General features: G+C 36.1%; 1 protein-coding gene across 9 annotated transcripts in view; it reads right to left on the bottom strand.

The window, feature by feature from the left end:
* The window catches only part of ZMYND8 (zinc finger MYND-type containing 8), a 61,394-nt gene extending 51,572 nt beyond the window's left edge, over positions 1 to 9,822 (bottom strand). For 4 of the 9 annotated variants that reach the window (XR_012045108.1, XR_012045109.1, XM_072878938.1 and 1 more), the window contains exon 1: positions 9,653 to 9,807. Coding sequence is in view for 5 of the 9 variants with exons in the window: in XM_072878938.1 (XP_072735039.1) it covers positions 9,653 to 9,666 (14 nt within the window). In the remaining 4 variants the exon portion in view is untranslated. Of the gene's footprint in view, positions 1 to 9,248; positions 9,427 to 9,652 lie in introns of those variants that run through there. The other 5 variants (XR_012045107.1, XM_072878933.1, XM_072878935.1 and 2 more) reach the window with 4 other exon arrangements.
* Between the last annotated feature and the right edge of the window lie 16,512 nt (positions 9,823 to 26,334).

Raw genomic sequence — 26,334 nt, 5'->3', positions numbered from 1 at the left:
TACCAGTTACAAAGGTAACATAGTAATGACAGTCCTGTAACATGCACTGAAGATTATGTCACTGTATGTATAAATTGTGTGTGACAGACAAACAGGAATTCTGTTCCTTGTAGCTCCTAATCGAAGGCCTCTATAAACTGTGTGGACAGATGCCTACTAACATTTAAGCACTCACCAGCATCAGTGAACAGATTAGCTGAAGTAACAGATTTAGCAACACAGAACAGCTTACAAAATTAGGAGGTAACATGTAATTTTAAAAACTATTAAATAAATAATTTCAAGGATTTTGAAGCTAGACTGTATAACAGAAAACTGAATATTTATAATTTATTGGCAATACAATTCCACTAATTATTAACTATAATAAAGAGTAAATGGAACGGAGTTGTTACTATCATTCAACCATTCAATCTTACATAGACAGTTTTAATTCACTCCAGGCAGGATTAAATTATTAAACAGATAACAAACTATATCTGACTTGCTGATATTCTACTTTCTTATAGTGATGCCATTCAAGAAAACAACTCAGTGAATTTGGCTAGTTAAGTCAGTTTGGGGAAGGAAGGTAGAAGAGAGAGGAAAAAAGAACTAGAATGAATATTGAGTTATACACCATTTTTGGAGATCTGGCTATTGGAGATGAAAGATAAAAGAAAACATATGATGTTGAAGCAAGCCCAAATTCAAAATTATAGACAAATGAGGTTATGGTACCTGACGCAGGTACTAGAGCTGTCCATTAATATCACCAGAGCACAACAGCCAAGCAGGATGCAGACCTTTTCCTCTGTAGTGACAACTTACTGTCTAGTCTCTTACTGTCTAGTCTCCTAATGTAAGTCATTGCTGATACTAGTTTATAATGATATGGCAGACTGTGAACTACTGCTGCTATGGAGTGCGCTGAGATTCCGTTCAGCCATCCCAGCTCTAGGGACAGCTATTTCTACCACACAGGCCAAGAGGACAGCTAGAGACCTTTGCTTTAGCCACTGTGGTTAAATCTGCCTGAGACAGTTAATCAGAGCTCGGAAACAACACTGAGGACTTGGTTACATTCATATCAGAGAAACTCTTCAGCCTGACAAACAGTTTATATTAGCAGGAGTTTTGTTACTGGTATAAGTTAAAACAGCTTCCTAAACAAAGTAAAACTTACCAGCAGAAGGACTTTTTAGTCTGGTATTTGTCAAAACACTTTTAATCAACTATCAGCTACCGGGGAGTTGGGTTGTAATTCCTTTCACACTTCTAAACAGGACAGTTATGTCAGCAAAAATTTTAAATACAAATTAACCAAACTCAATGCAAGGAAGACCCAAGGCTTCCTAAAGAAGATCTGTGAACTCCAGAAATCATTAGTCATTTGTATATAGCAATAATTTACAAATTAAGCTCTTTAAAGTCATAAAACACTGAAGAGAAGTTCTATTCTACCAGCATCCAACCTCCTAGCTTGTGGACTATGCTGTTAATTTCAGTAGCAAGGAAAGGCACCCATGTGACCAGAATTATGGTAAATGTGTAGCACAGTTGACCATAGCACAATGCTTCTCAGATTTATTTTGCATGGGCAGATTAAATGCATAACATAGTTGACCGTACTACAATGCTCACCGATTTACTATGCATGGCCAGATAAATTACACTGCACATTTGTTACACCCTTTCCCAGAGGGCCTCCAGCAAAGAGGAGCTGGCAGTGTGTTGCAGTCACCAAAACATTTCACGCACCACTTGCCTCTGCCCATTCTCTTTCCTAAGCAATGGGAAGGGATGGGCTCAAAGGGTGGGTTCATTGTTCTCTTCCCATGTTGCATTGTTTTTCCTTCCCCTTCCCCCTTATGAAATTCTATTTCAGTATCACCAAACTGTAACAAAAAATGTATTTTTAAAACATCATGTGTATATGATTAATAATGCACACAGGTAAATCTATAATAATACACACTAATTCTGTCAAGAATAAAAGTAATTTGGCAGTACACTTTACCTGGTTTTAAAATATAGATCCAGTTTCAGCCACAGACTAGGACATACAAGTCTTTACGAGACTCAGGTTGAAGTCTTAAGATCATTTTACACAGGTTGCTACTAAAAGGAATGTTTTCCCCAATCCCTGTCCTCATGTTCTAGAAATCATGTTCATTTTAACTCAATCAGTTTTGTGATCTAGCTCACTGTGCAGCTGGATGTGCAGAAAAGAGGAAATGGGAGTGTACCACATGTGGGGAAGAGGGGAAGAGAGTAATATCCTTTTAGCAGCGGCTCACATTTAGGTTACATTAAAGCAATCATAACATTCCAGGCTCACCCAAATCTACCAGGTGTTATTTCGTTCAAATCACTACCTCAGGGGAACATGATACAACAAGAAAGATACAGTAGTTGCTACAAGTCAGCATTAAAAGACACAGAATTGAGAAATGGGTGTGATAGATCAGTACAGCAACACAGTAGCAGGAATTGTTCCTACATCCCTGACCAAAGTAGCTGGGGAAGTTACAGAGCTGACTGAAGATGCTCTGCACCTGCAGGCCCAAACCTAGCAGGGGTGTTACAGGTCAGGACTCCTACATATTAGTTACAGCATATGAGGTTTCTTCAGCTCTAAATCTGTCTCTCCCCATTTAATGAGTTTAATTTAGGAAATTCAGCCAGTTTCCTCCATCACCTTTTTGAGTGTTCTTTCAATAGATCTAGAGAGTCAAGGAAAACATTCTTCATAAGCAGTTCCAAGATGAACAAAGTATCTTGACTTGACACATCTCTGATACATCACCTAAAAGATGCCTGAAGACAGCTTTCCCAAAGATTTGAAGTACAAATGAACTGCCAAAAATGCATTCACCACTTGACGCAAAGGTTCTTCATTTTTCTTAGCAATGGAGGTGCATATATCCTATACACACATATGCACACTGTGCGTCACCCACAACTAAAACAAAATTCAGCAATTATCTACTATACTATGAAAACTGAGCCTTAGAGGAACAGATTGCATTGCCATATTCTCTACTATAATTAATCTCGCTCAATCTTTTAAGGGCACAAACATTTAAGTATGTAAGAAAATCACTGAGATTGTTCTGAAAAAAATCAAAATGTTGGGGAGGAACAGTTAAATAAGCGTCTTAGACATAGCTGTAAAAGATACTTAAAATTCACAGCTCTTCAGAAGCATCTCCCATTGTTTTATTTGCTGTAATGTATTATGACTTGCACAACATGAGATTGTTTGAATGGTGGCAGTGATTATTGTAGTGGTAATCTTTAAGACTCAAGTTTGTAAATACATGCTAGCAATTCACAGCAAGTTTACAGTAACTTTTCTAAAGCTGACAGATCCTTTCACCTTTGCACGTTCCATCAATATAAGCAATATTCTGAAAATGCTTTGTAAAGCACAAACTTCCAAACACAGAAATTTCATTAGCAAAAGATTTCAAATTAAATAATTCAAGAAAAACAGATCCTTAATGACAGGTACCTTACTATTACCCACAACAAAATAAAAAGAAAATTAAAACCAGCAGCAAAATAATTATAAACAAACATCTAGTTCTATGGAAACAATAACTGTATGATCAAGTAGACTATTCTAAAGAGTTTTATTTTGAGAATTCATTTTTGCAGGGCTTAGAGCTGTTATTTCAGGTAGCATGCATTACTATCATGCATGTGTAGTATGAATGTGATGCTCTGAGATGGCAGATCAGAAATGATACTGGTATATACTCAATTAGGTACCCAGATGAATACAATAAATACCTTATGTCATTCTAAAAGCTACTCTTATTTCTTCATTAAGATGAATGAACGCAGAGGAACATATTTTAAGAACACAACTGAAATTTAAGCTTTGCCAGTTTCACTGTCAATTGACTAGAACACCAATTAATCATTTAAAACTTCCCTACTAGTATTGACAAAACTTACCAAAAAAAAAAAAAAGAAATTGTTTGCTAAAAATGTTAAACTAATTTGTTTCATACAAATTATTTTAACATATCTGAATGAGGGGAGATGGGGTGGAGGTTATTTCTTTGGGGATAGTTGGGGACAGAAAGAAAAAAAAATAAGGATTGCAAACATACAAGATTTATTGATACTTAAGTAAAATTGCAAAAATAACTTAGCTGCCTAATTTTTAAACATGTTCTCTATTAAACTGAAGAGAAGGTGAGGTTTTTAACATGAAATTCAGTTTTTCAAATTTCAGACCAGTAAATAAAATACTGACTTTTCTGTTTAGGAAAATCATTCCTGTACTAGTAGTAGTACTTACCTGAAAAAATGTACATATACAAAAATATTTAAAGCTGCTCTAACCTATATTAACTACAAAGAGCAATTAAAAGTTGCAGATGAACTACTGCACCTTGACATTTAACCAGGAAAAACTGACAGATATGGAAAACCACTCAAAACAGCTAATGCCCACATACACAATCTAGATCTACATTAGGGAATAAACACATTAATTTAAAATCAAGAACTATATATTTATGGAATTCATTTTTCCTTTTAATTAATAGAAAACAAAACAAAAAAAATTTATTTAAGACTGATTTAAGACTATAAGCACTAAAACTGAATTTCATCCTTAAGATAATTCCTGCCTCTCCTATATCACATTTGTGAGTAGCAATTCTAAATAATGATTTCAAAAAACTGCATTCAATAAAAATTTGAAAAAAATATTTGCATGCCATTGCTGAATAAATAGCAGCTTTGTATAAGCACTCACCTATAACAGTCTCTTACTCATCGGTAGCTATGCTATTTATGCAGGATTCTTAAAATGGCGTCTGACAGCACTGCACTGCCTCATTCCTGTACTGTAGCTAAAATGGTAGCAGTTTATTCAATAACAGTATCTCTTGTTTAAACAGCAGTGCTATATTAGAAGCAAGCATCTAAATATCAGAAATGGTAAAGTATGACAAAAGGACACCTGACATCCAAATGTTTAACTAAAAAGGGACAAGATAGGGAGTTTTGTGAAGTCACAGGTTACTAAGGAAATCACTCAAATTTAGATTCACTCTCCAGTTTGAGCGCCTCATATTTTACGTTTCTTTTTGCAGAATTCCCTGCAAAATGTTCAATTTGTATTAAGCAATTAACTTACACAAAATGCTTGTTCAGATATCTATATATAGCAATGTTTAAGCTAGTTACCTCTGATAACAAACAAAGTAAATATATATATATATATATTTAATTTAAAGAACATTCTGGTTCCTTTTAAAACCTTATTCTTATTCAGTGTGCATTCAAAGTAGCTCCACAAAAGAGAAAATCAGGGGAGGAAGGGAGATCCCTGGTGTCATACTGTCTTCTTTAAGACTATAAACTATAGAGCTGAGGCCCAAGCAAGGCAACCAGAATAGCTGTAGATTTCATATGCTAAAAACATAATTTGAGAACAATCATGTTTGAAAGTAAAGGTTTATACTGGCTAAATTAAGGATGTTAACATCCTGCTAGAGCATGGTTTTAAACTCGCAGTATGAAACACAGATGCTATGACAATTGGCAATAAAGGGTTAACATAAGAATGACAGACAACTTCTATCAAATAAATAAAACTCAGTTCCTATGTAGCTATTTCTAAATTGGACTTTGACCCATGAATACAAGACATGTTTATTGATAAATATATTTTAAATACTTTCTAAAAACAATTTAAAGGGCCAAGCTTGATGGCCTGCTGCGATGGTTTTCAGTCTCTGGTTTGCAGACCCCTCAAAGCCAGTGTACTACTACTAAGGGGTTTGCAGACAATAACTAAGTAAATCAAACCTAGTCTAACAGGCTTAAATTCACTATAACAGGATTCATGTGCCCATGGGAAAAATATTAGGGATCCACAAATAACAATTTGAAAATTGCTGTCTACTACATTCTACATGGGCAAAGGTTATATTCAACTTCCAAGATATTTAGGAGATTCAAATTAATACCCTGAATTCCAGAGGAGAGGAGAGCTTTTACTGAGATTTAACACCCTTTAACCAATTATGCTGGAGTGGCACCATTACTATGGAAAACTGACCATAACCTATCACTTTTCAGCTACTGGATCCACATGGCCAATACACCTGAAAACAAGGCAAAAAGAGAAAAAAAAAAAAAAATCACCAAGCAAAAGTGATATCACAAGATGGAAGACAGCTCAGGAAGACGAGCCAATCAAAGTTTGTGGACACTGATATAAAGGGCTAAATTTGTAATGTAATCTACCTATTTATGATTTTTGAGCATGAAGTTCCTTTTATTACATGCTTCCTTAGTAGTAATGTAGGTTTTCCCCTACATTTCAATACTCCTGCCTGATGTGAGGGGGGGAAATGTCACATTTGGAGTGGTTTATACTCTGCATTTTTTTTCATTCTCAGTATGTTAAGTTGTGTCATTTGTTTAAAGAAATCACTCAGTTTTTCCCTAGCACTATTTAGCTTCCAACTAAAACAGTTTGCCTGCAAAGAATGAGAGAGGCATGTAGCTTTTAAAAAGCTACTGTTTTCATGATAATTTATAATCCAGATCACTCCTTTGTTTTTCCCCCCACTGCATTCTTTGTCCAGCTAATTACAAAAGTAACTGGATGTTGGCACTAAATAATAATGGCTAATCATATTCATCCTGGGCAATTCAAATTACTCCTTAGTAGCCAGAAAACTTAAAGTGCAATTATACGATTAACTGCTAGTTACATTAGAATAATGGCCATTTGCTACAAGCTGAATAAACCTCAGCTACATTGCTTCATACATGTCCTGTCTAATTGTGATATTAACAAGATCCAGTCCTGTAAAATCTTGGGTAGAAATAATACGTGCTTTTTCCCTGTGTCTATCACTTAAACAAATCCCCACATTCCATCTGTCCTGAACAGTAGAAAAAACGGCACAGAGTGCTTCTTATTATGCAATCTATGAAAGCGAGTGATAACATCATACCTTGACAAAGCACCAAAAATATATGAAATTCTTCAGCTTGGCTGAATTTGCTTTACTTAGATGGAACAAAGATGGTAGAAATTTCCAGAAGGCCTTTCTCAGTCTTGCTACTGCAATTGTCAATCTTTAACCTACTCTCTGCTTCTATTGGCTCAAGTACTCCATGGAGCAGCGCGATTGGGCTGATCTGTAAAACAACACTGCTGTCTCTACCTTGCCTCAGACATCTTGCTGCAATGCAGACATTTATTTTTTGTGAACTATAAAAGAATTATATTTGAGTGATTAAAAATAGTGAACTTTAACAGACTCACAATGCTATGTTTCATTACATGCAGAAGGGCAGCTTATACAAATATGCTTCACTGTCAGCAGTGTGTCTGGAGGTGCAGATTTGAAACAGATCCTAGTTTAACAAAACCTGTGGGAGCCATTTTAATACAAGCTTTCTGATTGCAGATCACTTACTCCTGCTTCCTCATATTAAACAAATATTATGTTGTGCACTATTTAAGACTGAAAGTAAACTGCTAATGTGTATAAACTACTGCTAGGAAAGTTATGTCCAAACGTAATTTCTGTTTTTAGCAACTGAAGAACAAAAACCAGAATAACTTCTTAGCTGTATTAGCGCTTTTATGTATGCTGAAACATGCATCAAAATTGCATACAAAAATGCTGTCACATGAAACTCTGTCCTACAACCCATCAGTGTTTCAGGTTGCAAACTGAACTAGACATTCTTATAATCTAATCCTTGGGGGGGGAGGGGGGGGGGTAGCTGTTAAGCAAAGTGAGATATTCAAAGATACTCATACTGGCAAACAAGTAACCAGAGGTAAATTCTACGTTACAGAATGTTATCAAATACATGGCAACCTTCTAAAGGTAGCATGTAACTGTGCCTCGGTGCAGTCATTTGCAAAGCTAGCTTAGCTCTAAGTTCTTTGCTGAAATCAGAAATGTGTGTGGACTGTCAAAACAAGTGCAAAAATTATATTAAAAGCACAAAAGAGCATCCTTCCTCTACTTTTGTAACAATACTGGTGATCACTGAAAAACAGCTTGTTAAAACAACCGTCCAAGCGCCACAATTAAAATCTTAATAAAGGGCACAAAATGTTCTAAATTAGTTATAAATCAAGCAAGTTTGTCCGAGATTATACTCTGTATAGTATCAGAAACATATGCTCATTAAGCATTATTTATTTACTTCATAAGGTCACTTCATTGCTGAGTACTAGCACTTTCATCACACCTCAAAAGCTTAAGGAATAACGAAAATGCGCTTTACCCTACAAACATGGTAATTAATGATCTATGAACAAACAGCAAGTAGAATATTTTTCACTGGCCTGAGGTAAACAGGAAGTATAAGCTTCAAACTTTAGAGGCAAATTATCAAAAAAATAGTGCATTCAAATTGGAACAGTTTACATGTACAAGTCCCTTAAAATGGACGCTAAGCAAATCTGATTTTTTTATATGACTAACCACTAACATTACTTCATCTGCTGGACTAACTGACCCAGTGAAAACAAAATGTTTGGAAAACTATTAAAAATGTTCAGAGAGTAGCATGCTGCTTACTTACCAACTGTTCAAGCACCCATCTCATTTTTCCAGTTAAGAAGATACAACAGGCTGGCAGATTTGGGAATTGATCAAAAAGGAATTTCTTGAAATAATTACGTAGCATTAAACCAAAAGTTTAAAAAAAAAAAAAAAGGAAAAAAAACCAAGAACGAACAACATGTACTACTGTCATGAACCACACATGATTTTATATCCTCTGGACTCCACAACACAGAACTGTGGCTGATACAGTGTAAAACAAAAAGGCACAGATAAAAGGTACATTAGTTTATTTGAACTATGTAAAACAAGAAAGCTAACAGTTCAAAAACATTTTCCATAAAGAATCAGATTTGTAAACAGATGTACTGCTGCATTTTATTGAGCAGCAACCCATTTCCAAAATCTGCAGCATAAAATCTCCCTTTTAAAGGAACAAAATATTAACCATACATTGTCCCTCAGAAAGAGAAACACGTTGTATTAATTGCTCCTGCAAGAAAAAAGGTTCAATAATCATTTTAAGTTAAGATAAGCTGCATAAAAAACATGATGCAACAGCACACCACCACCTAGGCCCAATATCTACAATCTGCCATTAGCACTTTTTGCTGATGTCTAGGTTTTTAAAATTCCCATATTTTCTCAGAGATAACTTATCTTAGCTATTCCATTCACTGTTTAGAAAGGTAAACTTGCCTGTTCTTCTGTCTGCCATTATCCCTGCTTGACTCCCTGTAGGGCAGTTAAATGCATCTGCTCCCTAGCTTCCATTTTCTCTTCAGCAGGCATGTGACACAACAGACAATAGTGCTGGCAAACTGCTCAGAGAGAGAAAGCTTCTTTGGAATACCAGGATCTTGATAAACTCTAAAAACACCATCCTCCTGTGAAGAAGTAGGTATGCCAAGGTTTTGCCAGTCTGCAAAATAAAGCTGTGGCTAATGGCTACTAACCATGTGACCCAAGAAAGCAAATTTAAACAGTTCCAACTTAATAAAGTGCTGTGGTGTGAGTTTTGCACAACAAATCACAGAGAATCACACTCTCAACCCACAACTCATAGGTCTTAGAGAAAAAAAAATGTAAAAAGTAAGGCTTACCTCTGTGGATGCATTGTTAACACAGTGTTATGTCAATACTTATAAAACATGGAGGACAGGCTCTCAGTACTCAGGCAGAAAGGGCTTGGCACTTCAGCTTGATGATCTGTCTTCCTAATAAAAGCTAATCCCGGATTGGCTACTTTGGTAAATCTGAATGTAAAGCTTCAGGGGATTGGCTGAAACACTTCCTGAGCGATTATCTTTGTGCAGCTCTGGCAAGCAGGAGCCATCCTGTGCATAGAGAAGACAGGCTAAGCTAGGCCTGTTTCAGCAAAAGAAACTTGAAAAGAAACCCCAAATGTGCACTCGCCGTATAAAATACACAGATTTTCAAGCAGAGGGAAGTGATCGCAAACTGCCGGCCTGAGCAAACGTGTCTCAACATGCCATTACTGAAAGCATTTGGGTATTTTAAACCTGAAGGAGGAAGAGTTCACTCAGGTCACAAAAGCTATTCTTTATAAACAAAAAGCTAAATTCGCTTTGTTGGTGTTCTGCAATGTGTTGCACGGAGAAAGAAAGGCCACAGAAAAAGAGCAAAACATACCGAAAGTGAACATGCACAGGAGGGACTGAAATTAATAACTGAAAATTCTGAGAGAATTCTCCTGTTCCAGAATTTAAATACATTAACACCTACCGTAGCAACCATATACTGACAGTGTGATTTCTTTAGATGCTATCATAAGCCGAGCCTTAAATAGGAAAAACTTCGTGTCTCATTTCCACAAAAACTATTATACAACTGAAATTGCATTACCACAGAGGGTTGCTGCCATTCAGTGCATGCCCTCCCTGTTTACAAAAATGCTGCAGAGCATAACCAAAAATACCAGTATCGCAGCAGATACTGTATTCTCAAATCCCCCCCCCGGCCCCCACCTTTCGGCCTGCTCAGGCTGGCTCTTACACAAAAATCTGACTTCCGTATTAGTCGGCTGCAGCTGCAGTTTCCTGTCCGTTAACCCTGTAGGACTTGGGACTTTTTAAGGTACAATACAGGCCCTGGAAAGACATAGATTTCTCTACATGGCACATTATCTGTCTTCTTTCATAAAAACGATAACATAGCTTTTCAGATTTTTTTGCTTTGCCTTTTATCTTTTACTAAAATTCAGCAAATGAAATAAAATGAGAAAACGGCATGTAATCGACCAGTTTGATCTTGGGCCAATTCCCAAGTATTTGATTCAAAAACGTCATTCGGTTCTCTTCCCTAATGCAGTGAAAGTGGGAGGATTTATCGCTATGCCAGGAAGGAAGAAAGTCTTAACTCCAGGTGAAGATTTGAAAGGTCAAATCTTTAGAAAGGCCCCAACAAGCCTTTACATTTTTATTCAAAATTTTGCTTCTGTATTAGGTAGCTTGGCATTATCATTCTATAGCCATCAGCAAATGACAATGGAAAGCATAGATGAAAAGGTGATTCTAAAGCATATTGCATATTATCAAAGGATTATTTGTTAGAAAAAAAACAAATGGAGTTGTAGAGGGAGAGGTTTAATATTACAACAATAATCATTAAATAGTGAGCTAAAACCACCAAAGCAAAATGAACATTCTTCCAATACTGCATGCAAGATCTATGATTGTGCAAAACCGATTACAGAAAACCCTCTCCCATAAATCAAGGCCAGTTGCAAACAGAATATGCACTTCACTCTACATTTACTTGAGTGCTAATGATCTCAGAAGCAATCACCACAAATAAAACTAATGCCCTCCCTTAGCTCCAGCCAGCACCTTTCATGATATAACTACTTTACCACACAAGCCTCTTTGCTTGAGAGCCGACATGACTCATAACTGTGCAACTCAGTAAAATTAATAATGCTACTCTGCATTGTCCCATACTGCATTCAGATTATTTCTCGAGATATCATTGTCACAGGAAAACTGCCAAACCATCCTATCACTGTGCTTACATTTTTTGTGTTCTTGCGTTTTAGGCTGCAACAGCGGATTAACAGCCCAGAGTATAAATTCTCATCTCATAAGTAATTTTGCAGTCCCTGCTGGAAGCATTTTCCCTTTTCAGCTTTGGCAATGTTTTTCAGGGCAGGGAGCAGGAAGGCTCATGGATTACACTGGCAGTTTGTTCTGTTTTAGGAATGTAGCAGAAACTAGAGAGACTGCTGCTATAAAGGGAATCGTACAGCCCACTACAGCAGCAAGAACACACTGGAAATGCATGACATTCAAGTGCATACTTGCATCAGTTTTAACAGTTCAAACCATTCAAGATACGTTTCTTTTTAATTGCATACCTAAAGGCCTATGCCACTCACAGATACCACCTCCCAACACACAAACATCCAAATTTTTATTCCTCCATGCAGTAAATGTGAGGATTGTCAGCCATTTACATGTATGCTCATTGATTGACTGCTCTGCTCTAATAGTATTCTATTTAAAAAAAAATCCTAATCCCTAAGTACAGCAAGGGAGCAAAACTAAATACACTGAATTTGTCAATGCTTTGTGCTAACCAAGACCCGACTCTGGGAATGCAGTAATGCTGATGGTGACTGGGAACACTGCCAAACTGACACACTTAGACTTATCAGAGAGAATCTGCATGCAGCAGATAGATAGAAGCAGAAGCAGCCTTAGAAAAGGCCTAAGGTCCTGTCCTCTTGACTCAAGGAAATAGTGGCCCACATGCAAAAGAAAAATTTACAAACCTTCAGTCATTAGCAAGAACAAAAACCTAGAAAGTATATCAGACAGAATATAGCATTTGTATTCAGCCACTAGGCTACTCTGCTAAAATAGACAAAAGAATTCTGTCAGGAATCAGAAAGGGAAAGCTTGAAATATCTTTCTCTTTATTTTCTTGTCCAAACACATATTTTGCAACAGGAGGTCCAAGTCTGGCATAACAACACACAGGTACATCTGGAAAATTCAGAAGATTTCGTCTGTTAAGTCACAATGATTGCACATGCTACTGCATCTTGACCAATTGAGTGAATTTTTTCGAGGGGGAAGGGAAAGAAAGGTAAAGAAAACAAAGAAGGGAGACAGGGGAAACTAAAAGCTTTGTTAAATCAGAAGAGAGGGCGGAGAGATTAGATTAGCTAGTATTTGTCCTTTTCAATGCTTTGGAGATGTTAAAGGAAAACAGAGCTGTGAGGCAGGGAAAAAAAGGCTAAAGAGAGAAACCAAAGGAAAGATGGAAAGCACGAATTCAGTCAAAAGGAAATTAAAAGACAATGTTAGAAGTGCAACCTACTATATCTAGAGTTCTTTGCAAAGAACTCTGCCCACTGTGCAGAATCTCCAGAAAGTGTGCACATCAAGCACCGCACTGTTGTAAGGGACTATGCTACTTAAAATATACTGACAGCCTCAACATTAAACAAATACCAGTAAGGAAGAGACTTGTCTGTATGACAGAAACAGGAGGTTTGATAGGTACCCCTCTAGGGGGTGAATCATCACTGACAGAGAGGGAACAGTAGGTGATGGACAAAAGATGGAGCTTTAAAAATAACATTTTGAACAGATACACAAAAGGAAAGGGAGAATGTGATATTTTACAAGGATAATAATAATAATAATATTTTTTTAAAAACAACCCAAACAAACAAACAGGGGAAAGAAGCTGCATTAAGGGCTTGTAGCTTGGTCCTGGATTTCCAAGTCATTGACTGACAACCCTAATTTCTAGAATAAGAACATGAAACATTGTAATTCATTGTCTTTCCTTTTAAGTTTTTTTCCACTTTATCCTGAATCTGCCAAAGTATCAGTAGCTTCTTAAAGACCAGAAGACTGCCATTTGATACAGAATCCAACAGGAAGTGTCTATGAAGGCAGTTCCCGAATTTTTAGAAGTAGGCTGGATGCTAAAATTAGTGAACTGCCTAAGAAGGTTGGTAATTTTGTAAATTATCAGAAACTTCTGAAGAATATGTTTATACCAAGTAGGTAGCTGATTTGCCCATAAGCTTAAAATGCTTTGTGGCCAGATACATGCATGCGTTTGTCCTTCTGAGCAATATATTTGAATACTTTTGGTTTACATCACTTGTTCCAGAGCACAGTGGTCACTCATTGTCTGCAGATTAAAAAGCTGATTTTATTTGTAATATACACTGAATATCTGGTGCATTATGGAAGTTTCTCTTGACAGCCATTTTTAGTATGCTATGCAACTGCCTCATGTACATTTCCTTCTAAAGGAAATCTCCATTCATGTTCAATCGTCTGCCAAAAATACCTGGGGAAAAAAAAAAAAGCACCCTTGAACCCTTTCCTTCAGCAGCTGTAGCTTTTTAAAAGAGGTGCTATAGCCTATGTTATCTTAAGGCATAAGCCCATATATTTAATCCTTTTCACTATTTTAAACCAGTTTAAACCAGTCTCTCCAAGATCTAACAGCTGCGAGCTGGGCTGTTGGCTATCCCGTATAAAACAGGATTTTCATTATTATATATTTAAATTATGTGCTCTATATTAAAAGCCTAACAGATATAATTTATTTCATATTTCATATGCAGCTGAATACTTTTTCAGTTACCTGGAAAGCAGCTGTGAGACATATGCAGCTATACTGCATGTCAGACCTAAAGCATATCCACCATGCAGTTGAACTGCACCTGCGTAGCAAGTGGATTTATCATGCCTACTCTGGGATAACACGGTAATGACTCCAACTCACTGCACATGCAAGGTCTGTGGCTATGGGAATGCAGACACCCTGCATGAGAACAAGGTACAAAATCCTGAAAGAAGTCTGTGTTTCACCAAGTGATGCCCAAGTGTGAGACATCCTGCATATAGCACTTATTCTGACCTCAAGGTCCTTCCCAAGAAAATAGAAGAAAGTCACTACTGTTAGGGAAGAATTATTTAGGACTGGGTCTGGATAATGCTAAACTCTAGTCCTATTACTATGGTTTCTTTTTCTTTTCCGATTTTTTCACATTCAGGAATCGCTTGGTTAACAGTAATGAGATACATGACTTTTGTTATTGTTTTGTTTTGGTTTTTTTTTAATAAAAGCTGATTATCTCACAGAAGACTCCACCAGCTAAGCTCACACCAAATATGTAAAGTGATGGAATTACAAACATACTATTATTACAGTGATTTTTCCTCTCTCCTAGGCTTATATTTTATCACAACCCACTGCAGATTTAGACTATATCACTCTCACTTTTAAGCTCTTTCCTGCCCCTCCACACACTAAATTTGCAGTTTGGCTTCAGCTTTAAGGCTCTCCTTATTCACACCTTTCTCCTCCCTATCTGCTATTCCAATTGCTATATTCATCTCATTTTTGTGGTTTGCCGCTCACCAGCAAAAAGTCCTTCTTTCTTTTTCCACCACAAATGTACAGTAAAATCACTTTCACAAAGGCTTAACCCATAGCTTCACCAACTTTTTTTTTTAAGGTTTTTTTTTTTTTTTTTAATCAGACATACTAGCTTAAGCATCTCACCATTCCTTCCAGCCACAGCACTCGGCTCAGTCACACTTCTAGCAGAAATGTCTCTATGGTTACCCAGAGAACAGAATCCATGAATCAAATAATTACTGTGTTAACTTTAACCCAGGAAAGGCACCAATTCACAATAGTTCACAACACTGCTGCCATAACAATTGTAATGGCACGACTGAGAGAGCAAGAGCAAGCAGCTTGAGATAATTTAAACAATCACTATCACTAAAAGACATTTTTGTGAAACTACGTGATCAAGCACTGCATCCATATTTTCACCAGATTTGTGTTATTAACTATGTTTTCTTCATGCCCAAATGACACTGTACATCTGTCCTTGTCTCTTCAACCTTATGAAGGGGCAGGAAGAAAGACAGCCGTTGAAATATAATCATGTCTCTGAAAAGAAACAACACGTTTTCCAGCTGTGGCTTTGTCTTCTGAAGCCAGGTAAATGATGTGCCCATTTCACTCACATTAACTAACATCTGCATAAACTGTTGAATTCATTTTGGGACCTTTACAGATTATTATTTTTCATGCACTGTTGGACTTACAGATGATGTTTCCTAAGCCCTCCTTATCAGGTGACAGAAATGAGGACACTCCTGAGCTAATGCCACTGTAAAGTTGTTTCCGAAAGGAAGGCTTACTGTAAATAAATCTATACCCACATCAAAAAACATAAGTCTGAATGGGCAGAAGAAGTCATGCTGTATTTATTCTACTTGCCAATAACATAATAAAATCCAAGTGTGTGTTAATTAGGTACACAAATAAGTCTTAGCTATGTGACTAGTCTGCAAGCTTTTTTATTAAATGAACTTCAATACTTTTTTTTAAAGCCACAATATCCTCATATGACATTAGAGTGGAGAGATGTCAGAGTTTAGGGGGTTCAAAAGTGAAGTTGTAAGCAACATTTCAACCACATAAGGAGCAACAGAACAAAAGTATAGGGGAATTAAATCTATTTCTGTATTGAAGCTACTATAGGTCCAAAAAGAACTCAAGCACAAATGCCAATTTACCCTTTTATAAAACATTATTCTGACTTCTGGTATAATAGCCTTGCTTAATCCTGGCTTTTAAAGACATGTTGGAATATAACATTCCAGGCACTACACAATGCATACTGAAAACAAGTTGTGATGTTACTCTGCATTTCAGAGTGTCATTAGTAATTCGGGAAATACCAAGGTGTTTCACAGAGGAGGAAAAAGAATTCTGCAGACATTTCTTAAGCAACTCTATGCAACATCCATTCACAGGTGGAGGATAAAATTAGTACTGCGACCCTCGTTTTACTATCTTTCTCTTGATCTCTCAGCTGTATTTCTCTTAAAACCACTCAGATTCCAGTCCTGCAATTTGCACATTTTTAATTTCTTCTGTGCATTCAGATAACTGCTTGTTCTTTTAAGGGATGTGAGAATGTTTTGGGAAAACAACCAATCCTGGACATTAGCACTGTGCAAACATTTTAACACAGCAGAAAAACATGATTCAGGAAACAAAACATATTTGCTAGTTATCATAATTCTGATTTACAGTGCATTTTTCTTCATCTTTATATGATGGCAGAAAAATGCTTAAAATACAAAAGGAAAAACTATATCAACAATTCTAACTTTAGGATGCAAATCAAAATAATTTTCATGACCTAAATAAAGCCTGACAAAAGAGATGCTTGCAACTCACCCTACCAAAATAATCTGAAGTGGATACAGATTATCAATTCCTTGATCACTATTGTAGTCCTGTGCTTGTAAACCTGACAGACAGATAAACACTAATTCACAAAGATGAAGAATATGTTTTCTAAACAGCAAATTTATCAAACCAGAGACACTATCTGCACATATATTTTGGGTCCAGCTTAGAATTTAATTCTAAGGCCTTAGAATTTAATTAAACAAGGTGGTTAAGTTTTATATAAGACTTTATTGCCACTGAAAGGGGTACCATTACTACCACTCCCATTCCCAGCCACATATGCCCACTCCTTCCATTGCACTAGATTTATCATTTGTAGAACCCTGCAGTGAGCCAGTTCAGTTTGCTCAATCAGCAGAAAACTAGATGCAATGGTGGGGTTGGACTCTGCAGCCACAAATAGTGGAGGGAGGGAGGGAGATTACCCCTTTCAGCAGCTAGGGGCAGTTAGATCAGTTCAAATTGTCTGTACATCCCACTTTTCCTCAAAGTCACTGCTACAAAAAGAAAACTACATACAAATATTGGCCAGTTCTCTGGACTTTCCGTGTTTTGGCTTCTCAATGCTTCTCACTCATCTACAGCGGTTTGGGTAAGATTAGTTCTTTGCATTCTTGTGAGCAAAATGAACCTTTTAGCACTTGGCCTGTTCTTTTTTTCTCTGTGAGACTCTACATTAAAAACAAAAGAAAACCATGAAACACAAAACCCACAGTATATTTGCAGCAAACACTTGGAGCAAACACATTTACACGTGTATGCACTTGTTTAGGAAAACTGAGATCTTGATGGATGGATAGCATAGAATACCACCAGCATTTCAGATTGCACCCAAAAATTGAAATTGACCTTTTTTCTGACAGCCCAGAAAAGAACAAAGGGACTGAACAAATCCTGACAAACAAATACTATTTGGTCTTTTTTAAGAACTGAACAGCATGGCTGTATAATGCAGGGCTATCGACGGAAAACTTGAAATGCAGCTGTTTGTATAATTTAAAATATAAAAAACTGGTCCTTATTTAACTCATGTATAGTAATTAAAAATTCTCTTTTACATTGCTTCTGTTTGCAAAGATTTGTAAAGCAAATGCTGTAACAGGCAATTTCTAAATAGCAATTTCTTTGAAAGGTAAGGTTGTCATTCCTGCTTGTTCTTAGGACTTTTTTTTAAATTAAAAGGTAATCTGCATACATTTTTACATGGTTTTGTTTTTCATGTTAAAATATGATGAAAGTTTACATAATTGTCCAACATTTAAATATTTCTGTTTTGTATAGCTTTTATAAGCACTTGAAAACAATGTAAATTATTTACAGGAAAAACAAGTTCTAGTGCAAAACAATCAGGCTTGTCCTGCAACAAATTTCAAACCTGCAAGCTGTTCTGCATTTGTTGTCAAAGGACAGTTTCTAAGATTGGAGCCCTAGACTAAACAACTCTGTAGCTTTGTATACAGTGTATCTGAACTATTCTTCACCTACTTGTGCATGTAATCTATTGAAATGGGATCCTGATCTTGATTTGGATGTTTGGAATTGAATGGAATTCTATAGGATAGATATTTAAAAATAAACTTCTTTATACATATATAATAAGGACATTTTCCCCAGACGTTTAGCAAAGAATTAAAAAATTATCTATTTCTACTCAGGTACGTTCCAATAAAATACCCCTATTGCATCAAATGACCAAAAGCTGTTTTCCTTACTTTTTGTGTGGAAAGCAATGGTAATAATTTCACAGAGCTGGAGGGTTTTTCCTTACCTAGTTCGCTAACTTTGGTAGAAGTGTAGCATCCCCTAGCGTTCATTTCTAGGTTATCACACTGGGAAAAAAATGCGGGCAAATAATCCCTCATGTCTAGAAAAAGCTATTCAAAACAGTTTTGCCATAGGATTCAATATTCATTTTCACACCAAGATTTTAGCAGAGAGACTTGATCTGCCTGATAACCATAAAAAAATCTGAGGGTGACGTTTTCCTCAAGGGACACAGACATCTCTCTACTTCAGCAGCATGAAGAGAAGCAATCAAAGAACATGTTTAAACCCATATATTGGTTAGTGTCAACACCAAGACTATGGATGAACCATCCTATACTGACCCACGTTTCTCTTATATCAGCAGTCACCATTCTGTTCCTCCAGAAGATCCCTAGCCAACAGTGTTCAACGCTTTCTTGGTGAGCTAACCATGGAACAATCTGTCCTGCACTTTGATGGAAAAGAAGAGCTCACATACCTCTCATTATGCTAGGGCATAATCTTCCTCTAGCCACATCAAACGCCTCATGTGAATTTAATTCTAGGAAGACAAACAAGCAAATGCAAAGCATTTGAAATCACTGCTAAGTTTCGGTCCAGATGTGTTTTTCCATATAAGTACAGTTAAATATCTAGTACTACCTAAACAAATCTTAGTAAACATGGATAAAAAGACAAAGGCTAGAAGCAAATTGGTTCTTCTATGGTGCAGCAGCAGACAGAAAATACTGAGGCAATTGAGACTCCTCTGCTAGAATGCATAAGGCAACCACCACCAGGGGACACTCACATAACCCCAAGAAATATACATTCAAACCTTTAGTCCCATTCCCCCCAAAATCTTCCTATGTCAACACAATAATTCAGACAACTAGAGAGACATCTAGCAATATTGTAGATGTCCTAGAATATCCCATGTGTCCTCTAGCTCCTAATCCCCAAGGCCAAGAGTCTCTCCTAAGTCCCATGTCATATGTGTCAGCCCCACAAAGACATCTCAGCTCCCAGATAGCACTTAAAATGACACTAGATACTTCTATTTAGGAAGATAAATCCCACCCTTTGAAAAATTCTTGGACAATATAACATAGTTGGGGTGCTGGTTAATAGCTACCTGGAACATCAAGGAATCCAGCCTTTCACTCACTGGAGAGATGCTATGCTTCTATCACACAGGCTATACAGAAGAGTCAGAATTAATATATCCAGGCAGACAGACAAGAATTTACAGAATTCATTACTATCTCACCTGGCTTAAACTAATACAGCTGGTTTGTGAAGTTCTGTACAATGCTACTTCTTACAGAGAGATGTCTTTATTGATGCCTCATTAAACTAATCAGTAAAAGTTTTATGTGGTTATCATATAACAGGAAAGAAAAATATTTTTCAGAACAGACTAATCTTATGAACATAAGTAAAGGAAAAAAGAAAGGTAAAGCAGATGCAGAGCATTTCTCCATGACTAAAACCCTTGTAAAATTCCTTACAAAATTCTAACATATATACAGTGGAAGCCATGATGAACACATCATGTACCATACTCCACTAATTAATACATTTAAAATACACACTTCACTAAATCACTGAAGCATAAAATAAAGTCATTTAGCACTACATGCAACAATTTCTCCTCTTATGCACCTTACGTTATTCCAGCCACTAAAATACTATAGGCTACACCTTTCACTGTTTTGTACATGCACATGATCAGGAAACATTTCTTCCCAACATTAATACCTCATTGGCTGTTTGACAGAGTAAGCGATTAAGCTGGCAGAAGCTACTTTGATAATAGATTTTGTGGGAAAAAAGAAAGCAACAGAACAGAAGTAAGGTTAAGTTTACACTGTTCAGTCTTGCTCTTTGATAGTGTTACAGTGGCAAGAGATCTGGTTTTGGACAGAAAAGTGAAGAACATAGATTCTTTGGTATTTTTTCCATATTTGCTTTTGTGGGTTTAAGTTATACAAGTCATATTTATAAGAACACTAGTTCTCTATATTTTCTACTTACTAATTCTCAGTTTTTCTTTAATGCTTAATTGGTGTAACCAATGCACAGAAGAGAGATGATGCTGTTATTTACAGAGAATAAGAACAGATGCTTATACAGAATATATTATTGGTCAACAGCTGTGACGGAATATTCCCTGTTATAGGATAAAAGCTAACAAGGGGAAGAGAGGAGAAAAAAAACCAAAGTATTTCCTGAAAGAAGGATATCAGGGTTTCTGTGCATCTGGCACTTAGCTATTATTATCTGCGCTGCTCAGGCTTGATTGGCAAATTACATATGTGTGATCTCAGCCTCATGGTTTGCAATAGTCTCACATAAACTTTCAATTTGTAATATGAATAGTAGTAAGTCATGACAATAAACCCAGGATAAAATAAATTCTCTTCTCAATTCCCTTCTAAAGTTTGTGTTTTCTTGCACTTTTAGGAGTGATAAAGGTCAACAATGGATTAAATATTTTTTTATTATTTTATCCCATTTTAGGAGACTTGGTGCTAGGTGATTCCACATTTAAGCAATACCAGTGTAATATGTTGACACACTACTACAGAGACACTAGCTCAGCAAATTTCCAAGAAAGCATAATATATATTTATAAATATTGACTTAGGTAGAACAATCTTTAGAATGCTAAAAAAATTAAGGGAGTTTATCCACCCAAATAAAAGGTAAAGAAACATCAGATTTAAAAAAAGAAAAAAAGGTTTATTTTCAGTTTCAATTATTTCTGGTCATTAGTTTTTCCTTGACAGACTACTTAACGTATTAATGCATGAATGAAATATTAGTCTTTGCACTGGACGGTCATCTATTTAAATGTCACTTGAATAGCTTATTACATAAAACCCTAGGGTGAAATCCAGGCCCTATTATCTCCAGTGAGTCCAGAGTTTCACCCAGGACATTCATCTGTTTTTTCAATCCATTGAAATTATAGTCTTTCAAGGACAATAAAATCTTTTCTAGGCAAATTAAAAGTTATTAATGTATCTAAGCCCTTCTTGTATCTATTGAGTAAGTTGTGAAAAATAACAGTTAATAGAAATGTTAAATTGACAGACATATTGAAAGGAACTGGAAGAGTTTTTCCAACTGGAGCCTCATCTTTTATTTTTCATTAGTCTGTTTTCTTGCATTACTGTTACTACTTTGCAACTATCAATACTTCCTTTTTTATGCAAAACACTTCATAAAAGCATTACTCTGTTCATTTAATAAATGGTAAAAACATGGAAGGAAGAATAAATTACTTTCCCCCCTGTAAACGACAAGGTGAATTCAGTATTATGACCCGAGTGATCAGCTTGGAATATAAAAGAAGGGAACACTGCGTTGAAGAAAAAGGTCTGCATTTGAATGTAAACATCCGAAACCCTCTGGAAATTGTCCAGTATTTCTTCAGATTATTTCTGTTTTCATGATTCCTTGGTGAATCATAAGATGCAGGAAAAAGGCCTTAAACACCAAGCCTTTCACTCCTTGGTTCAACTATATGCTACTTTCAAGTCAAAATAAAAGTTAGACAATATCAGTTATTAGAAGTTAATGGGCTTGAGAGGGATCTGGGATAGAACTAGGACTTCAGTTTCAAGGTCCATGCTGTAACAAGTAGCGTATGTTGCTTCTGCATAGTGCTATTAGTGCTGGAGCATACAGGCATGCACCCTGTGGGCACAAAAATAATATTGCAGAGGGCTTCTTTGGAAATAAGGTTAATAGTAGAGAGTTCAGCAGTTGTTCTAGAATCCCCGTCTATAAGCTTGGCTGTGATTTGTAACAACATAGCTTCACAAACCAGGTTGGATGGTGCTTATACACACACATTTTGCTGCCAAAGTTTCAATTTAGGTCTTAATACAAAGTGACACACGTTTTTTTGTTCTGTTACAAGCCTCACAGGCTTTCATAGCCTTCAGTCAGGCAAAGGTAAACAGAGATGACTACTAGTAAAGGGTCACAGCTCATTGTTCTTGTTATAGTAGATTTATAAAGGCCTGGCTGAACATCATTGCTGGCTTACCTTCTTTTATTGTGTAGACTGGATTGCATTGGAGTTTTTCAAAGACCAGACTGGATAAATTAATGAGCAACCTGGTCTAACCTCATAACTTGATCATGCTTTGAGTAGGAGGTTGGCCTAGAGACTTTCTGAGGCCCCTTTCAGCCTGACTGTTTCTATGATTTGTTTCTCTACTAATGCAGTCTAAAACTTTCATAAAGTTCAGGTAAAGTAAGCCCGGAACATTGGTGGTTTTTTCTAGCTATGAAGTGAAAGAATAGTCCTAACCTGTGCTTTGATTCCTATTTATGTTTTGGTACTTTTTAGGTACTCAGAAAGAACGTGGTACAATAAAGAATTCACTTTATCTGTGAGGGGGGGAAACATATAGAGGAAAAAAGTTATTCACAAACTAATACCAATTATTGGATCATTGTGCAATCTCCATATATCATATTGGTAATTATTCCAGACTCCCAACCTGCCTGTAGTACAGATGTATATACTACATTTGAAGATATTATGCTTATTCTTCCTTTATTTTTCCTATATAGCCAGTCATTTAAAAATTGGGAAAATAAGTATAAAGTGCAACTTTTTGTTTGTTTGTTTTACTGCTATACTATTAACCGATCAGGGAGGAAAAGGAAATGGTTATGATGAGGATAGACTCATACCAATAACAATAAATAATTTTGCAAAATAAAATGCAAATGTGAAGTGTTTTCTGGAAACGTTTCAAGAGTTTTTTAGCTTAAATTTTCCCTAAAATACTTTTGTTTGAAATTAAGTCTGCCCCAGACATGGCCAAAAATGTAGGAGTCTGAAAACCTAAGTCACCAATTTATTATCATTATCTGAGCTGTAGAAAATGCACATACTACTCTGACAATATAACATTAAATAGAAGTGTTTATATTTTCTAGTTTTTAGAATGTAATTTCTGAGATAACATTTTCTAATATAATAGTTTTAATCAGTTGGTGATCTTGAAAGCTGTTCTTTGAAGAACTGCATATCCAGAGATACAAACTCCAATTCCAAAAGGGAAATATATAGATTACAATAGAAATGACACATGAACGCACAAAGATGTATGTGGAAATAGGGTATTGTATTGTATATATCAGTCGATTAAATTATTACCATTTAAGCACAGTAAATATAAATGTTGTAAAACAATGCAGGTTTAGTTCCAAGCATATATCTATGAAATGCGCTAGAGATGAAAACAGGGTTTTACAACCAATACAAACCAACACACAGGTTTACAGGTTTGTTTGGATTTTTTTAATGCATATTGAAGTAGATTCTATTCAGACAAGAATTTGACAGTATCTGGAGAACCTACTTAATACATTAAATAGCAAAATCCTTTCCATCTCTCCATTTTTGTTCAACTACGTGGACCTCAAATACCTTAGAAAGAACAGCCCACCTAATACCAACAAACAAAGGCTTTCAGGATAAATATGAAAAATGTAAGCATTTAGACATCAAAAACACCTTAATGCCATGCTACAATTGTAAGATAACATGTTACAGGATTTATAAATAGCAATTTTGAACTCAAAGCTTTTACTGAAACACCAATAAGAATGTCATTTTTCTTGTGATCTGAAAGCTCATTCCAACACTACCTCTTTTTAACTGTACAGTCAATACAATACTAGAAAATAAATCAGAAAATAATTTTATATTAAAACCATAATCTAGCTCTTCTAAATAACCATTCCCCAGACCAGTCATTCTACCTCTAATTCACTACCCCTCCTTCCCTTCTAGAAAACATTTCACGCCATGACAAAAAAATTATCTACATTTGATTTTCTAAATATAGCCTTACAAACTAGTTTGTAATCACTTCATCACCTAATAGACACCCTTCAAAACAATTAAGTGATACTAGATTGCAACCAGATTTTCAGTCTGAAAGGAGGAACCAGTCTCAGAATGAAACAAAAGGTTTCATAAAACCATAGAGATGTAGGAGCTTGTATTCAACGTATGATCTCCTAAGAATACACTACTGCTTTAATGTATGCAGCATTAGTTCCACCTGCTCTGCAAGTAGAATATTTATTTGCTTAATAGATTCTAAATAAAAACTGCAATCAGTCACCACAGAAATTGCATATCATTACATAACAGCCGGTAATTGATTACCATATGCAGACATTGAACGGGATTTCTACTTTTGTTTTTCACAAAACAGCAAGATAGCTTTTCACTCTTACATGCTACCTAAAATCTAGTACCTGTTCCTTTCCTGCCTTTCTTCAGGCTCTACAATTATCATTCAATTACATATTATAGCAAAATGACTTCAACTGCTATTTAATTGTAAAAGGTTTTTTGATGTATGGTTCCCATTGAGAATTTTAATTTTAGGGCAGAGGCACAAATCCATACTTGCTTCACTTCCCCTGTCCCAATTATATGACCTACCCTGTATGTTCTTAACACAGTTTTCTTTTTTTCAGAGACAGTAGAGTGTCAAGAAATAGGCAGATTGTTCTCAAACTGTAGCACAGAATCTTAAGAATTCACTATTGTACATTTGATGCTACAAATGGTATCCCCTTTTTGCACAGTTCCATTTTTGTAAGACTGGGAAACACTTTTATGCAAAGACTAAATCCCAAGTTTTAATTCTCACAAAATAGAAGCCTGCTTTGTAGTGGTTTTCAAAGAGGGAAGAGAAGCAAGAAATACGATACAGAAACATACCAATCATTCATCTAGAGTCCTGTCTGTAAAAATGACTGGACCATATACTTTAGAGGAAAGCCTAAAACTATTTCTTGGTATGAAAAACTGTAGTGTGACAGAAAAACTCCCTTCTTAGCTCATCTGATAATTCCTTTACTCCCAAATGGACAATGAGTACTTGGCTCCTGTAATTTTAATCTCAGTTACTATTGATTAACTGGAAGTTGTTGTTGTGGGGGGTGTTTGTTTTGGTTGGTTGGTTTTTTAAATATATTTTGCTGCTACTGATCTTACTTTGCTTGTCATTAAATGCCAGTTGTTTAACCTGTTGTGTTTAAGTTTTGCTTTTAGGTAAATAATAAGTTACATAAGTTACATACAAAGAATACAGTACAATATCTGATATATGTATCTTGCACTGTTTTACTTCATATGTGTCATTATCCTTCTCAAATTAAGGTAGAAGCCTTTATGCCCCATGAACTGGGATTTTAGCTTTAAGAAGATTCTGCACAGGCAAAATGCTTAGCATAAAGAGAATATTTTACAAACATATACCCTGGAAATCCCGATCTTGTTATACTTTGCCTTGTAAAACCTGTATCTTAAGAACAGACAGCAAAACAGGCTCAGACACCTCAATTCCTTACCCTCAAGTATTCAAGAACAAATCAAGGAAGATCATCCTCACTTTGGTCACACCCAGATGATACTTCCTTCACTGTTGCCATATGACTGTAGCTGAATACTGCAGAGAGAAATCACCTATACATTCTAACCTGTAAGTCAAGCAGAATGCAGAGCAAGAACCTCTGGCAGTTCAAAATTTGCCTACAAGCTTGCCTGACTCTCTGTCATTCCAATGGCTGTTTGCCCCAATGTGACTTTTATAATACTTTACTGTACACATGTCCCTCTTCTCTTCTGTTTTTCCCACCTTATCCTTTCCTGAGTAATCTCTCCCCTCCATCCCAAAGTCCCAAAAGAACACAATGAATGTGTTTTGATGCCATTGCA

The sequence above is a fragment of the Ciconia boyciana genome, chromosome 14, assembly GCF_034638445.1.
Source record: "Ciconia boyciana chromosome 14, ASM3463844v1, whole genome shotgun sequence".
NCBI lineage: Eukaryota > Metazoa > Chordata > Aves > Ciconiiformes > Ciconiidae > Ciconia > Ciconia boyciana.
This window is presented reverse-complemented; position numbering and strand designations above follow the sequence as displayed.